General features: G+C 39.6%; 1 protein-coding gene across 2 annotated transcripts in view; it reads left to right on the top strand.

The window, feature by feature from the left end:
- Positions 1-16885, top strand: part of PPP6R2 (protein phosphatase 6 regulatory subunit 2) — a 106920-nt gene that overhangs the window by 65447 nt on the left and 24588 nt on the right. For both annotated transcript variants that reach the window (XM_056340335.1, XM_056340336.1), the window contains 8 exons: positions 1626-1691; positions 3044-3156; positions 7643-7756; positions 8986-9112; positions 9640-9792; positions 10471-10674; positions 11338-11402; positions 15291-15406. In XM_056340335.1, coding sequence (XP_056196310.1) covers positions 1626-1691; positions 3044-3156; positions 7643-7756; positions 8986-9112; positions 9640-9792; positions 10471-10674; positions 11338-11402; positions 15291-15406 — 958 coding nt within the window. The remainder of the gene's footprint in view (positions 1-1625; positions 1692-3043; positions 3157-7642; positions 7757-8985; positions 9113-9639; positions 9793-10470; positions 10675-11337; positions 11403-15290; positions 15407-16885) is intronic.

The raw sequence follows: 16885 nt of genomic DNA, 5'->3' as shown, positions 1-16885 counted from the left end.
AGCTGTTTTTTAGAAGATACAAGTGAGGAGAACTTCATTGATTTTGATGAAGCCGTTTTGGTAAATTGCTAGTTGACAGCTACCTGAGCTGTCATCAGAAGACTTGAGTCTCAGGATTTGAGAGAAGGGTTTCAGTAGTCATATCCAAGCACAGGGAGATGAGAAAAGATGCTTGTAGACTAAATCAGCGAAGAGGTAATGGACAGTTGTTTTGTTAGTGGAATAGAGATGGCAAGATGTATTAAGACACATCAGGGATAAACTCTACTGTGATGGTCCTGAGAAGAAGGTTTAGGAGTTTAATTTTGATGCTGGAAAACTAAAAACCAGTGGAAGAATCTGAAAAGATAGGTTGGTAGAGAGACTGGTGAGGAAGAATATCTTAGGAATCCAGTTTTTTGAACTGGATAAACTGGATATCGCGAAGAAGAAAGTACAGATACTAAATCTGAAAATAGGGTCTTGAATTAAATACTTGGTTTTGCAGCTGTATGCTGGGTAGATTTTTGGGCAGTGTTAGTATTTTTGCAATAATAAGATGCACCAGAAAGGAGACTTAAGTCAGACATTTCAGACTTAGTAGGAAAACAGCAGTATTATTTATGCGAAAAGTCACTAAAAATGGTGGTTTGGAATTTTTCTTTTAAGTCACTCATAGTTCATAACTCAACATGGCATTGGAGAGGAGAGGATGAGATTGGTAGGAAGGTTATTAGAGCAAAGCTGGTAACAAGTCAATGTAAGGATTATAGTTGAAGTCACGTGAATAGAAAACATAAAAATCAGCATTCAAGGAGAGAAGATAGGCATAGAGCCATCTTAAACAGAAATGGAAGGCAGGAGACTGTTCATTTTCTCCATGACTCATCTGGAGAGTGATGGAAGATTATATCATTGCAGAAACCTCCAAAGTCTGTCTGTCTTTTAATTAATGTTTGGTCAGTTATTTCAAAAGCAACTGTGAATGCATTAGTTTGACTGAGTAGTTTGATTTATGTTAGACATCTAGCTGTTTGCCTGGAATGGAAACTGTAGAAATTTAAGTGAAAATGATTGGGTGGAAATGAGAATTTGAGCTTGCATATGAAGCTGGGAAGGGAAAAACTGGAATGTGTCATTTGCAGATGGTGTACTTGGTTTGCATGCAGTCAGGAAAGGGAGATGAAGTGATAGCTTGTGCTAAGAAAAGGAAGTAGTCTGAATCTGGCGTAGAGCAAGAACGTGAGACACAATAGCATTGTTGTGTCATCTCAAAGTCTGAGAAATTATTTAGTGTAAACAGTAGTAAGGCTGTAAGAATAGGAAATGGTAGGAGAAGAACATGTCGATAATTACACTAATGCTGCTTCAGATGAGTGTTCATGACTGATCTGTTCCGTGTTTTCCAAGGGTATTTAAGCTTTTAGTTCCATGGGCAAGGTAGTACATACTGATGCAAATTAAAATGCATCTCTGTCTGTGCTTAGGGGAGTTTGTATACTGCTTGTGGCTTTGATTATGAAATAGAAGGAAAGGGCTTTCCCTTCTTGAAAAGCCTGTGTTACACAAGACTTATCAAAGATCCTCTGGTTTTGAATTCTGTGATCTCAAACAGGGATTTTCTTTCCCTCTTCCTTTCCTTCCAGTGGCTTAATGAAGCAAAGATTATTCAGAGACTTGTGGAACTGATCCATTCAAGCCAGGATGAGGACGTGAGTATGACAAGACTAAGTTTTGTCTTTGTGGGTGGTGCGTCTTATAAGTTCCAGAAGACTCTTCTGTCTCTTCGATAATGCCCAGGTGACTTACAGAGAGAGAAGACGAGAGACGATCTGTATGAATAGACATCCTGTCCGTCCTCTGGTTGCTCTATAGCAAAATGTTTTGTTGTACTTTTAGTCTTGACTTACTCTATTACTAATTTCTTAGTTCATTCTGCTGCTGCATCAGTTCATCTCAGTGTCTACAGTCAGTGGCAACTTGGTTTTAAGTAGGAACCTGCTGTTTGAAACAGGCTGTTAAAAAACATCTAAATTAACCAGTTCACTGAAATTTTCAATTCTTTTTAGACCATAAGCAAGGAGGTATTCAGTTGTAAAATCTACAATACACAGTTCTCTGAGCCCATGGAAGAGAAATGCTGAGTATTACAGAGTGCTTTTTCCCCCCTTTTTTTTTCTTTCAATAATGTTCACAAAATGCCCAAGCCAGGAGCTCTAGGTCTGGATTTTAGTTTCCTACATTATCATTTCACATTTGGGTGTTGACTGCTGTCCCTGATGCTGAGCAGGAAAAACACAAGGAAGTGTGTTGGTCTCTAGCTGGCCTGCTTTGACTTAAATGGGGATGGTGGCACTTGTCCACAGCTTCCTGCAAGTGCCAGCAGCAAAGTGAACTGAATGGCACAGGATTCTTATGGTGTAGTGTTAGTACCAACACTATGATTCCTTCGTCTCATCACAGCAAAAATTACCCCTTCTGGGAGAAAAAGTTGGAAGTAACATGCTGATTTGTATGCCTTCAGCCATGCTATCTTATTGGTGAATGCTTAATTACAGCATAAGATCTTATACGTATAGTAGCTACAGAGAGTCTTTGATTGATAGCCAGAATGAGATGATTAATTTATCAAAATACTACTTTAAAGCCTTTAAATACATAATAAAGAAGTTGTACAGGGTATTATCAAGCTATTTATTTTTCTTCATGCAGGAAACCTCTGTGTAGTGAGAAGTAAGAATGAAATACTTATATTTGAGATTTGCAAGTTAACACACTTGGTTGGGAAGATGTAAAAAAAGAATCCTCACTTCCTGAAAACTTTTAACTGCATTTAACTATTAAGTTCAGAAAGACCTCCTCTTTGATTTTAAAATCTGTTAATGCTTCTAGTAACTCATATTGTATTTAACAGACAAATAATGTAGAACATGGAGGCACTTGTTTTAAAAAATTACGATTGTCAGTTTCTTGCATTCCCAGCTATGTTAAATTGTCTCTGATTGCCAGAATGAGCCAAGTAGAGATGTCAGTACTGAAATGTATTCTCTAACATTGTTTACAGAGGCAATCAAATGCTTCCCAGACCCTGTGTGATATCATAAGATTGAGCAGAGACCAGAGCAATCAGCTCCAGGATATACCTGAGCCTGATCCACTTCTCACAGCACTGGAATCGTAAGTACTTGTCAGAGGACTGTTGATAAACTACTTTCTACTAGAATTGTCACTTGCTGATAGCTCTCTAGAGACACAAACTATGCATGTGAAACCTTTGCTTAACTCTTGACATTTGTGCCAACCATTTAATACTGCTTTTAAACTGTAGCATCACTTAACTGCCTCTGTGGAGATCTCTGAGTTTTGTAGCTCTGTATGAAGGCAAATCAGGGTTAGCAATCCCCAAAGCTCACAAGCTGATTCGAGATGAGGCAATACTAGTGAATGTGTTAAAACACTCATAGTGAATTTGGAGGAAGGTGAACTGCGGTGGCAATAGTTAAGGGAAATCCCACAAAGACAAATCTTAAAATTCCTGTATGGACGGTGTTCTTGGAGGTTTAAATTGGGTATTGGGAAAAATTTCTGCACCAAAAGGGTGGTGAAGCACTGCAGCAGGCTGCCCAGGGAGGTGGTGGAGTCACCATCCCGTGGGGGTATTTAAAAAACATGTGGATGTGGCTCTTGGGGGGGACATGGTTTAGTGGTGGACTTGGCAGTGCTGTGTTGACAGTTTGACTTGATCAAAGGTCTTTTCCAATCCAGATGATTCTGATTCAGTCATACTTGGCTAATCAGTAGCTCTTGTTGCAACTTGTGCAAGTGTTGCACCATATAGACAGGTTTCAGATCATCAAGTTGCTGTTCTTCAAAATGGGGAAGCAAATGCTGTGATAACCGAAGGAATTCATAGTAGCTTGTATGTCACTGTGCACTTTTTGTAAGGGGCACTATCAACTGTCTTCCAACCTTTGCCGAGGTCTGCTTACATACCCTGAGTGTTCTCTGGCATGCTGGTTTGGGCTCCTGAGTCAAATATCAGTTGTAGACTCCATAATTTATGTGAACCTTGGGTTGCCTGCACTTCTGCAGAGATCAGGTGGTGCTGAGATACAGCCCGACAGCCCTCACCAAAGATTGTCTGCATGCCTGTTACTGAGACTGAATTATTAATCTGCCTGGTTTTATTCTCCAAATCTGGTTGAACCCTGAAAGAAGTAAGCCTGCACACTTTAAATGCCTCCCTAGTCTTCCCTATTTGAATGATACTCAAAATATCATTCCATTTCCTTGTGGTGTTAGGGCTAGATGGTGACAATTTAGATCTCTCTCTGTGTACTGTCCCTGTGGATCTCTGAAATACACTAAAGTTAGTGTCAGCTACTACTTTTGCCTCAAAACACTGTCACCTGTGACCTTCACAAGCTCTAACCACATGTCAGAAACATTGTGCAGTGCTTTCATTAGAGATGGCATGGCACAACGCAGGTACCTAATTGTTTCTGCACTCTGGTGATAAACTTTGCAGACACAATTTGTAAATAGAGATACTACTGTCTTTTATTAGGCCTGGTAGTTTGGCTGGAAAAAGTAGGAAAGCTGTTCTGGTTTGTGTTTTGTCATGTTTGTAGGTGATCTTGTGTAACTTACTTGAAGGTAATCACTAAATAATTGTGGGGAGGGGAATCTAGTGATTTCTATCATTTGGAAACTGTTGGGGTGTGCTAGGCTCTTCTAAAGGTGTAATCTAGTGATAAATGGCACTAGTGTACAGTTGGCAAAAGAAGCATTTGTAGTTTTTCAGGTTTTCTAAGTTACTTTTGGTAGAAGGTATTCCCTTGAAAAAAGGATGCAAGGATGCTTGTGATCCCAGCTAACAGTGCCCAGCACTTCTCAGAACCTTTGATTGTCCAGACAACTTGCAGTGAAACTCAGAAGAAGTTTTTCATTTAAGTTTGGTGGTTGTTTTTTTAAATACAGAGCTAACTTCTTCAGTATTACTGGGGGAATATATTGGTGAGAAACCTTCAGAGTATTTTTGTTAGGAGTAGTTTCCCAAATAGTGTTAGGTATGAGTTGTGTACCATAAAATGTTGATTTTTTTGTTTACTCTATTCCCTTAGCATTATTTCTTTGTTCTTTGTGATGTAGTTTTGAATTATTTATCTTAGCATGCTTGCCACTTCCTGTATTTGCTTCAAACCTAAAAACGTTACTGGAGATTCAGTGTGAGATTGAAACCAAATAAGGTTCTTTTAGGCCTGAAGGTGCCGTTTTGACAGAAAAGAAACAAGAGTTTGCATTGAATAGTGTAGCCTCTATAGCTAGGGCTTAAAATTCCTCTTTTACATGTTTTTGTTGAGCCAGAGCTTTCTTAACTTATGTGACATTGCTACTGTTTTCTCCTTATTCTGAGCTGTCAGTTCATACATGAATATTGGGGCTTCTGTTGGGACAGGAGCAGATGTGTGTGGGTAAAAACAGGACATGAATCATGCTGCACAGGAGCACTGGAAAGCCACAGTCCCTGCAGATGTGCAAAAGATCTTCCATGGGCTTGACATGTAACTGCCCCTGCAAGGCAACGCTCTTCCTTAAATACTTCCTTTCCTTTGCTGTGCCTGCAGAAATGAGGCAGATCTGGCCTTTTGTCCCATGGCCTGCCGTAATACTGTCTTGTTAAATAGCACAATGCTGGATTGTCAGTGTAGATTGCAACCCTGATTGCAGAGCCTTCAGCATCTTATCAGGTCTGTATTGGTTTTGTAATTGGTGTTAATGTTTGGAGGTTAGCCTGTCTCCAGTTGGGTCATTTCACCTGGGAAGCCCAGGACCTTTAATGAGGCTTGTAGTTCTGTGGAGAACATGGTACTTTCAGACTTTCTGGGTAATTTTAGACTTTGCTGGTAGTTTTCGACTTTCTTGGTAGTTTCAGAGAGGGATGTGGAACCCTGCTGTGTGTGGAGCAGAAGATTGCTGCCTGTGGTCGTCTTTCATGAGAGCCTTTGTGACACCAGTGGTGGGATTTAAGCAAGCTTCCTTGATTACACAAAGCTGGAGTTTGAAGTTTGTCTCACACTTTACTCAGGTGGTCTTTAGTATTCTTCCCCCTCTCTCTTTGCGCTCCCTGTCAGTCACATTCATCTTCCTGGTGTTCTCTGGGTATGCATTTTGCGTGTTTTAAAGCACCACATGTAACTTCCAGGAGATAAATAAAAATGTCTTTGCACTTTGAAAAGACACGTCTAAAAGTCATTATACCACTGCACCATTTAGAAGGAAAAAATACTTGGAGCAAAAGTGATTTTTTGCACAACTTACCTTTCTGCTGAAGGTCACCTATCTCGCTGCTTTTCTTGGCCAATTTTTCTGAGCGTTACTGGTAACCTTTTTTGATCTTCGGGTAACTTTTATTGTTTGTGAATCATGAATTAATGATGAGATAATAGAGCAAGAAGGAGCTGTGAGCAGAGTTATGGAATAGATTCCAAATCTAGATTTTTCAGTAACGGCTGGCTGTATGCAATAAAAGTGAATTTGGTTAATTACAGTAAACTCTTACTTCTTTTTCCTGACTCTGCCTCTTGTGCTTGTGCTGATGGAGTGTATTTAGATGCTACTTATTAAAATAATTTTCTTATGCATTATGCATGTATTTTTACATTTTTACCTCATTTTATTTATACAAATGTAAATGAGACATTTTGAATGTTAGAAAATAGTAAAAATGAGGCTGTGAACTTGAGTAACACTGTTTTTAGCTGGACATGTGACTTAGCCAGTCAAGAATGGCACTTGCTGAGTACTGGATTTTGGAGAGCTGTCATTAACATATGCAGAATTAGCATGGGAAAGGGTCTGAATACAGAGGTGGAAGCAGTCAAGTAACTGTAGATGAGTAACAGTGCCAGCCCGAACAGAGAGAAAAGTGGGCTGTTACCTTTGTGCTAATTATTCTTCAATTCTAAGGCCATTTCAGAGTAATTTGTGATGCTAGAAAGGACCAGTATCATTATTCATTCTGACTCAGCAGTCTTCAAGACTTTGCTTGGTGATCCCTCCACCTGGCCCCAAATCTGTCAGTATTTAGAAGGCATCTTATCTTGGTTTAAGGGCTCAGAGATGGTGAATTGATTAAAATATTTCAAGGGGATAATAGTGAAGACTACTGAAAAGGTGCATATGATTTACAGTTTGCATTTGTTGGTCTCCGTTTCCAGGTCCTGGATCTTACAATGCCACTGGCAGACTGTAAGGGTCAACTTCTACTTCTTGTTGTCTCTGTCTTCTGGATTGTGATGGATAATTTTAGACTGTCCGCTGATAGCTTCATATTGTCTTTAGTAAATTAAATTGAGTTTACACTTGGGTTGTCTTCCAGTTTATAACTTAGATGTATATCCTATTGATAAAGGAGAATGACAATTGGTTTGGAGTCCAGTTATAATTGGGTCTTGTCTTAGTGACAAGTAAGCAAGTTCAGAAACCTGGTGTAGAGCCATTCTTGTCCTATGAGACTTCAGAGGGGTTGTATTTATTCTTTCTCAAAGAAAACTTGCAGCCTTTTTCTTCAGAAGACCCAGAAGTGGATATTTTGTGATTAAAGCAACTGCCAAATTACTTCTAATTCGTATGCTGCTAATGTGTGTGTGTTGATCAACAGGCAGGAATGTGTGGAGCAGCTCCTGAAGAATATGTTTGATGGAGAACAGACTGAAAATTGCATAGTGAATGGAACACAAGTTCTTCTAACGTTGCTGGAAACAAGGCGCTCTGGGTAAGTTAGCACTTACTTCTCTAGCAAGAACAATTTTAGGAATTCCAATCTAGTATTACTTAAGCAAAAAAGGAGATTTTTTTTTTTGGCCTAGTGTGATGTGCTGTCTAGAAACAAGTGCAACAAAAGCTGTTTGGTTTCTTTGATGCAGTAGCTGTACCTCATGGCAGTTGTACCAGTTGGCAACTGGGCCTTTTTGTGGGCTCTTTAGTTTTCTTGCATGTGTGTAGCAGTCTTGTCTGTAACATCAGAGATCTTAAAGCAGAATGTGTGCAGAGTAGGGGAGGGAGTGGTATGTCATGCATAAACTGTGTGATGATGTGTATATATATATGGTTGTATAGTTTTGGGTTTTTTTTAAATTATATCACCCTTTTATTTCTTACGGAGATGGAGGAGAGAAAAGGCAAAAGAGTTCTGGGAAGGGAGACATTGAAAATCTCTTTTTTTTATAAAGGAGGAGAAAAGAGTGAAGGAAATAATGGAGGGTTAGGAAAGATGAAAGAGAAGGACAGATGGCGGCACTGGGCAAACAAGTTGCTAGTCAGAAAGTCATATGCGGAGTTAAAACTGAAAAGCTTAAATACTAATTCTACCATGTCTTGTGCCCAGGATCTCTGAAGGTTTGTGAGTTGGAGGCTTAGGCGTTCCTATCTAGCCCATTCCCTGCCTTGCTGGAATTACATCTCATGACTGAAATGAAAGCATTTCTTTTATTCCAATGTGAGACTCTGCTGTTGGAAAGGGCTAGTAATAGTTGTTGTAATTTACTGCTTGCTGATAAAGAGGTATGGTTATGAGCACAGCTGCATGCCTGCTCAGGGTTTTCATTGGTTAGTGTATTTATATACATCTTTTTCAACACTTGTGGAAGGTTTACGGTTTTTAACGAATGTTTATAGTAACTCTTGCTTATGTAATTTACTTTTCAAATGTTTGGGAAGTTTTAAAAATGATGAAGCACTTCAGTAATTCGTCTCTCAGCTCTGCAGACAGCTTATTGTCTGTCTTCCCACTCATCTCATTCACAGTTTTGATTGTGTGACTAGCATATCATAAATGATACATTAATAGAAATGTAGTTATGTAAATATATTCAGTAGCCAGAAATTATTATTTTTCATATTCATAGTTATTTTTCAAGAGAAAATGACCAACATGGACAGTGTGACTGGAGACCATTCTAAGATTTTGTCAAATCTCAACTGTTGTGCTTTTCTTCTTTACAGAGTGGAAGGACTGATGGACTCATACACTCAGGGATTTGAAAGGTCTTACACTGTCAATAGCAGCATCTTACATGGTATTGAACCAAGGCTAAAGGATTTCCACCAGCTGCTGCTCAGCCCTCCCAAGGTAGGGCATCCCAGCATCTCTCAGGAGCAAATGGCTCCTGAAGTGTGTTTCAAGGTTTCCCTTTCTTTATACAAAGGCTTCCTGGATATTTTCTGAAAGCACCCTATGCTGGAACAGGCAGATTACTTCTGAAGAAGAACTCATGCTTAAAGTTTATAATTCAGGTGCTTAGGGACTAGGCAGTAGGAATTTTGAAAAACATTGTATTCGAGTAGAAGTAGGGAAGAGGACTTCTGTAGAAGAAGAGAGAAGAAATAGAGATACGTTGGGACTGGTGTAAAGATGGTTAAGGGGTGAAGAGAAAGGAGCTTTCAGTTAGTGGATATTTTGATGTTAATCTTCAGTTTTGGAAGTAGAAGTCTCACCATGATTGCATGACACTGTCCTCTGTATGGGAAAATGGTTTTGGTTTACCTGAAGAGAGTATTTATGAAATGAACTCGTTATGTTTAGTCAAATCGTTGTGCATATATGCTTGAGGAAATGTTGATCTTTGCTGAGGTACTCATTATCCATTTCTCTGATAGAAAACAGCAATCCTAACTACAATTGGTGTCTTGGAGGAGCCACTGGGGAATGCTCGTCTTCATGGATCTCGTTTAATAGCTGCTCTGCTTCACACAAACACTCCCAGTATTAATCAGGAACTATGCAGACTCAGTACCATGAATTTATTACTTGTAAGTGCGACACTGTGACTAAGGAGAGGGGGAATAACTTTACACTGGAAACAATTTTACTTTCCCTTTCATCTGTTCAGTGCAAGGTAGTTTGCTTCATGTGTGCTGGTGTCAATTGTTTTTCTAATCTACTGAAAGGAGGAACATCCGTCCTCAGAATAGTATTTGTAATACAAATACAGTTGCTTAGTATTTTGAACTGAACCTTTTGCTTCAAATTTACTGTTACAATAATTAGTAGTTGTATCAGCTCTCATAATACGGAGAGCTGATCTTTTTGTCTAGCTGTGAACAGGGACATGTTCTGAAAACTGCTGATAGAACCTGGACAATCTTTCAGAAAATTATTTTCATACATAGAAATTTAGTTAATATTTTTCTTACGATGAAGTCAACCACAGAATAGATAACTTTTTTTTTCAGCATGTCTGTGCTGTGAGACCTAGCTGTGTAGGAGAGTATTTCCTATGTGCTCAGTTTGTTGGAAAGTATGCATTACAGCAGAGCAAACAGAGCACATTCCAACCATAAGTGGATGCTAAGGTGTACAAGTAAAACTGTTTTAGTGGAATTGCTGATTATACAGCTAATTGGGCAGTGTTCAAATATCATTTGATTGTTAAGAACGGAAAGATGTATCTAGAGTGAATTCTTTTGTTTCTCTTTTTTTTTCCCCAGGACTTATTTTTTAAATACACATGGAATAACTTTTTGCATTTCCAAGTGGAATTGTCCATAGCAGCTATCCTCTCGCACTCTGTGCAAGAGGGAAAAACTACTACTAATGACCTAGAAAGCAAAGAAGAGGTGCTGAATGGAAATGTGGCCACAGAGAACTTAAAGACTCCAGAAAACAATACCGAGAATATCATGGTTACTCATGTAAGTCTGGTCGTGTCACCTGAGAATTTTAGACTGATTGATTCAGTCTGCATATGCATTAACAAGGAAATGGTATGACGAACTGTTCAAGAAGATGGAGTTTATTTAAAAGTGTCTAGCTATAACTTGATTCTGTCAGTTCTGGATGGAAGTGTACTTGCTTTTGTGCATTTGTTGTTAGCATCCAATTACAAAATAAACATACCACCCATCTCATTTAATGGGCTTGTTGAATCTATTTTTATTTAATTTTTTTAGTAAAGATGTATATAAACTTTGGACAAAAAAAAATAGCAACTACAACTAGCTGACTATGTTTTAGCTTCTGCATGGTGGCCCTAACGATGAAAATTTTTTGTTGTGTTTGTAACATGACAATGTTCTTCATTGCTGCTTATGTGAAGCCCAAAAGCAGGCTGAAGATGTGTGTAGGTATTGCTGTTTTCCCTGGATCCTCTGAGGAAAAATTTGAGAAGGAAGAAACTTGAGCTCTTGGGAAAGATAAGTGCTGAACTTTAAGTTCTTGTTCAGTAGGAGTGAAGGAATGAACAAAAGTAACTACAGTTCAATACAGACTTTGTAAGGCATGAGTCTTACTTTGGCAAACTTTTGAAATGTTCTTCCTATCTCTTTTTTTTCTTCTTTGTTTTTTTTTCCCTCTAGCTGTTCCAGAAATGCTGCCTAGTGCAAAGGATATTGGATGCCTGGGAAGCCAATGACAAAATACAGTAAGGGATTTCGGGTTCAGAAGGTCTTTGTTCTAAGGCTGCAGATTTAGAATGTTGCCTTGAAATATTCTTTCAATTATTTGGATAATTTACAATTTAATGGTGTAAAAAATGATTTGGATTATGATTTGGAATTAGTATTATTTGCATGTTAAAAACCAAATTTACTAAATAGGCATATGATTTGAAAGCATGATTTTTTCAAAGTGTCTATAATGTATCAGCCCAAACGCACAATGTGCCTCTTTCTTGCTTTCTCAGGAAATTACATGGCATAGAACTTTTTTCTTTCTTTCTTTTTTTTTTTTTAAATGCATAATTATATTCTCCCTAGAGTGAGCAGCTATGTGGAAACTGAGACGGGCAAGCATTTTTGCCCCAGATTTGCCCCACATTTAATATTCTAACTTTATAAACTACTTGGATTTCATGCTGATTGCAGCAATCATAAGAACAAGTTAATTTTAAAAACCCTAAAACACACTGAAGTGAAGTGAAAACACTATCTAGACTTCTGTTTCTTTGTCCATCTAAATGCTTTGGTCCTCTCCCATTATTTTGATCTCTTTATGGCTTCAGAGTGCCTTGTAGTCCTGCTGTAATTGTTTTAGGCTTACTGTCAGGCCATAATTGCTGGGTTGAGTTTTGGTTTGACTTTTTTTAAAATTTGGATTTGTTGGGTTTTTAGGGGTTTTCCCTCTTGCAGCCCCTAGGGCTGTTGATAAAAAATTTCACTGATAGTTTAATTACACAACTATCATTGTGCACAGTCTTGTAGGTAACAAAAATATCTGTGGCTGCTGCTTAAAAGTTTCCTAATTAAATTAGACAGGAACTAGAGCTCATACATATTTTATGCCAAATAGTTCCAGTCACCATATTGGAAAGAATTTTAATGGCAAGAAAAAAATACTGCGTTAACGAGAGGTATCTCAGATGGTGTGCTTTAAGGAGTTTGATTTATATGAGGTTTATTGTACCACTCAGTGAGGAGATGGAGTCAAGCACTGGGAGCCCCAGGGTCAGCAATTCCAAATTAAGAGCTTGGGAATTATTTCTTAAAAATCATCAGCAGGAATGGTGGTAATATATTTTCCTGTTGGAACATGGAATTTCTCCCTGGGTTCTCTTAGTTTTAGTTGTTCCATATGTTCTTGATGAAGGACTTTGTAACTATTAGAATTTAACTTCTAGGTAACCCACATAATTCTTTTACTGCAATCCATTTGATCTGCCTGCATAATTAGAATTGAAAATAAAGTAAGCCTGGTCATCAATGTGAGCTTATAGGAAACGTCAGTTTCCTGAAGCACATCTTTGCCTGCCTACTGATGTAAGTGTAGTAACCACCAATTGTGGCATGGTTGATAAAAGTATTTGAAAGTGTTGAAATAAAAGTTAATTTTGCATGTTTGCTGTCTTCATTCTAGCAGTGTGTAGGGTCTGCTCAACCAAGAAAACATGTTGTATAGGTACTTCCACAGGACCAGACAGATACAGCATTGCTGTATGCTGCTCTTGTCACCATAGGCTTTAAATTTTTGAGAAAGCTGAGCTTTGCAAGTTTGCTGAAAAACATACATTTTTATAGAGAGCAGTAGGGCACTGCCATGTCCCTTGGCCCCATCCACCCATGGGTTTTGTCCTCCAGAGCTCTTGTGCAGGTCTGTACAGGGCCCTTGTGGATGCTGGTGTAACCCCTTGGGTGTGCCTGCATGGTCCTGGGGGTCTGGGGGTACCCCAGCTGCAGGCGGGCTCTAACCTGAGGCTGGGGGTGCTGGAGGTGGCCTCAGGCTTGCAGCAGGACTGCTGCAGCCGAGGTGCTCAGCAGTGTTTTGGGTACGGGCTGGAGCTGTCTGTCTTGTTGGGTTGGGGTTGCGAAAGGAATTGCCATGAACCTGTGTGCAGAAGGTTGTAGCACGGCATTGGAAACTCGTTTCCAGGTGTTCAGTTTGAGTAGTTCTCAACCCTGAATTTTGGGGTTAGTGCTTTCCTTATTTTAGGATGTCTGCTATGAAGACAGGCTGAGGGAGCTGGGAGTGTTCAGCCTGGAGAAGAGAAGGCTCAGGGAGACCTTAGAGCGGCCTTCCAGTACCTAAAGGGGCTTGTAGGAAAAATGGGGACAGATGTTTTAATAGGGCCTGTGGCAATAGGATAAGAGGATATGGTTTTAAGCTGAAAGAGGGCAGGTTTAGATTAGATCTAAGGAAGAAATTCTTTACTGTGAGGGTGGCGAGGCGCTGGCACAGGTTTCCCAGAGGAGCTGTGGCTGCTCCATCCCTGGAAGTGTTCAGGGCCAGGTTGGATGGGGCTGTGAGCAACCTGGTCTAGTGGAAGGTGTCCCTGTCTGTGGAAGGGGTTTGGGACTAGATGGTCTTTAAGCTCCTTTCCAACCCAAACCATTTTGTGATTCTCTGTATGTACAGATACAGTTTGTATTGGCTTTGTACTCTGGTTTTTGGTGCAGGAACATGTGGAGGGATGAGGGTTTGTTTTCTAAACCATCTAGTCCCCTCACCTGCAAATGTTCAGCTCCAGCATTAGGAGAAAGCCCGAGATAATTTCACAATAAACTTTTTAGAGATTCAGGAGATGATTACACTTTTCAAGGGGTGTGTAGGACATGCAAAAAAAAAAAAAAAGCTTAAAATGTAGCTGTAAGTGCATGTGATCAGGAGAGCTGATACTGTCTGATGGCTTTGCTGTATTTGACCTGTCAGCTTAGACTGCTGCACACAGATGCCCCCGAGCAAGGGTAGAGAAGAATTTACATGAGCACAGCATGCCATCTCAAAATTAGCTCTGATGTACTTAGTGTCTTCCTCTCTCCCAAGGAAAAATGAAAGTCTTTATTATGCATGGACTCTGTTAGCATCTAGGAAAGAAACCTTTGTTTTACAGCTGGAGGCTTAGTGACCTGAGGTGGAAACTTACTGTTAGTAAGGGGGTTATTTTTGTTCAGTTTGATTCCGACCCACCAATTTGATTTGTGGTGGCTTGAGTTAACCTTGGGTGCTCCTTGGGCTACATCAAGAAATAATAATTTCAGAATTTGACTTGAGGATTTGGGAGTTTCGTCTGGGTTTCTTTTCAGCACCTGCCAGTTTAAAGGCAGAAATGCTGTTTCTAAACATGGTACTGTGAAATTTCTTGCCAGGAATCTGCCACTGGGTTTAGGTTTTTGTTCTCAAATCTCATCAGTCCTTCTTTGGATACTGTAGAAAGCACAATTAGTTCAGGCTTTTCATCCCACAATTTTTAGATTGCTGCTTTGCTATTTAGTGAAGGAGAACCAATGAAGATTCAAAGAAAAGTGACTTAGGAACTGCCTGGACTTAATGGTGGCTTCTTACACTTTTTTTGTAAGGGGGAAATCTAATGGTTGTAGATTACTGTCTTTTGTTCTCTTGAATTCATCTGCTTAATACTTCAATTGCAAGTGAAACTCTCTAAAGCTTTCTCAGTAGTAGTGATGTAAATTCTTACTGCTGTGAGTTTTCTTTAGTGAAAATTATAATCAGATTATTTATTTCTGCAGCGGTCTTTCAGTGTACCCGATTAGCTTCCTCATTGTAACTGGCTTAAATTTTATCACGTGTATTCTGAACTGGATGAGTGATCTCTTCCATCTCAATACATGAGAAAATGCAGAAAGGTTCAGTTCTGGCTAAACTCCTCCTGTGCCTTGCCTGCATGAGCAGAGGGTGTTCCTGCTGAGTCTCTGCTGCATCTTCTATACTAACCCTGCTTGGTGTAATGTGTACATATGTCAGACTGTTGCAACAGTGGGGAACTCTTAGCATGGCTAGGTTATGAAGGCGGTTATGACTGTGACCCTGGGATTCCTGCTGCCTGGTTATGTTGCTACTGACTGTTTTCTCTTTTCAGGGCAGAAGGTGGAATGAGGCGAGGCAATATGGGCCACCTCACCCGGATAGCCAATGCTGTAGTACAGAATATGGAGAAGGGCCCCATGCAGACTCAAATTAGTGAGTTCATTAAAGGTACATGCTCCTTTCTCTAGTCCTTCTTTTTTTTCTTGATTAAATAATACTTTCAGGCCTTTTGGAAAGACTTTTATTGCATGTATTTTGTGAGGGTCCCTGTTTCCCGTAACTTAGAAATAATGTCTAGGCCAAATTTGGTTGCTCTTTGTTTTCATACAATCATATTGAGATGGAACTTTGTTTTTGCAGCCATATACTGAAGGTATCCTTTTAGAGCTAAAGAATGCTTCTTTTCTTCCGGATTTATGTATATGTTTATAATGCTTATTTACAGCATTCTAGGGTGGTGTTCCTCTGCTTCCTTATTATTGTATCTGTCTGAGAGGATGGGAGACACAAGAATAAATGATGACGGAGACCCTCCATCTCCACTTTGTTGGAGATATTCACATTGCCAGGCTTTGTCCATCATATCTTCATTGGATTTATTTTGAGAACTAATTCTAGCTGACATTTTTGTGTGAGAGGAAATAAGATTTTCCATCTGCATCTATTAAGGGAAATAATGAACGCAAATGTGACTTGAGTTTCCACTTTTGGCATATAACAAACATATCAAATGGTAATATAGTAACTCGGTGTGTTGTCATATCCACATGAAATTTGAGAAGTTATAAATATTTTAGTAAAGACTGCAAGTTTCACAAGTCCTGGTTATTTCTCTCTCTTGTTTTACTGTACTGGGTCTGGCTGGGATGAAGATAACTTTATTCATAGCAACCATGCGGTGCTGTGTTTCAGAGCAGTGACTAAAATGGTGTTGACAACACAGCAATGTTTTAGCTCTTGCTGAGCAGTGCTTGCACAGCACCAGCACCAAGGCTTTGTTATCCACTCTGCCCCCCCGCAGCAAGTAGACTGGGGGGGGTGGACAAGAGGCTGGGAGGGGACACAGCCAGAAGCCAGACAGCTGACCTGGACTGATTGAAGGGCTATTCCATGCCATATACTCAGCAGTAGGAACTGGAGGAAAAGTCTTTCTGAGGTAGCTCCTGCTCAGAAACTAGCTGGGCATCAGTCTGCTATTGGGAGATGGTGAGTGAGTGCCTTTGCATCACTTGGTTTGGGTTTTTTCCCCTCTTTTCTCCATTTATTAAACTTTATCTTAGCCCATGAGTATTTCTTGCTTTTGGTCTTCCAGTTCTCTCCCCCATCCTTCTGTGGGGAAGACTGAGTGAGCAGCTGGGCGGGTGCTTAGTTGCTGGCTGGGGTCAACCCACCACAATCACCATGAAAGAAAAGGAAGGGAAAAATGTAGAACTCAAGTCACATGTTTACAGTTTTCAGAAAGTTGTAGTAGAAATTTTGCATCTTTAGGCCACTGTAATTCCACAAGTGAGTTAAGTCCAGCAATATCTTACTGGTTGGCCTGATAAAAGATGTTCCTTTCTCTGCAGAATTTACCATTTTTAGAAAATCATGAGTAAAATTTAATTCACTTTGCAGAATGTTTACATAATGGATGCATTACTTGGT

This window comes from Falco biarmicus, chromosome 5, assembly GCF_023638135.1.
Source record: "Falco biarmicus isolate bFalBia1 chromosome 5, bFalBia1.pri, whole genome shotgun sequence".
Taxonomy (NCBI): domain Eukaryota; kingdom Metazoa; phylum Chordata; class Aves; order Falconiformes; family Falconidae; genus Falco; species Falco biarmicus.
Note: the sequence above shows the minus strand (reverse complement) of the source record. Positions and strands in the feature narration are given on the sequence as shown.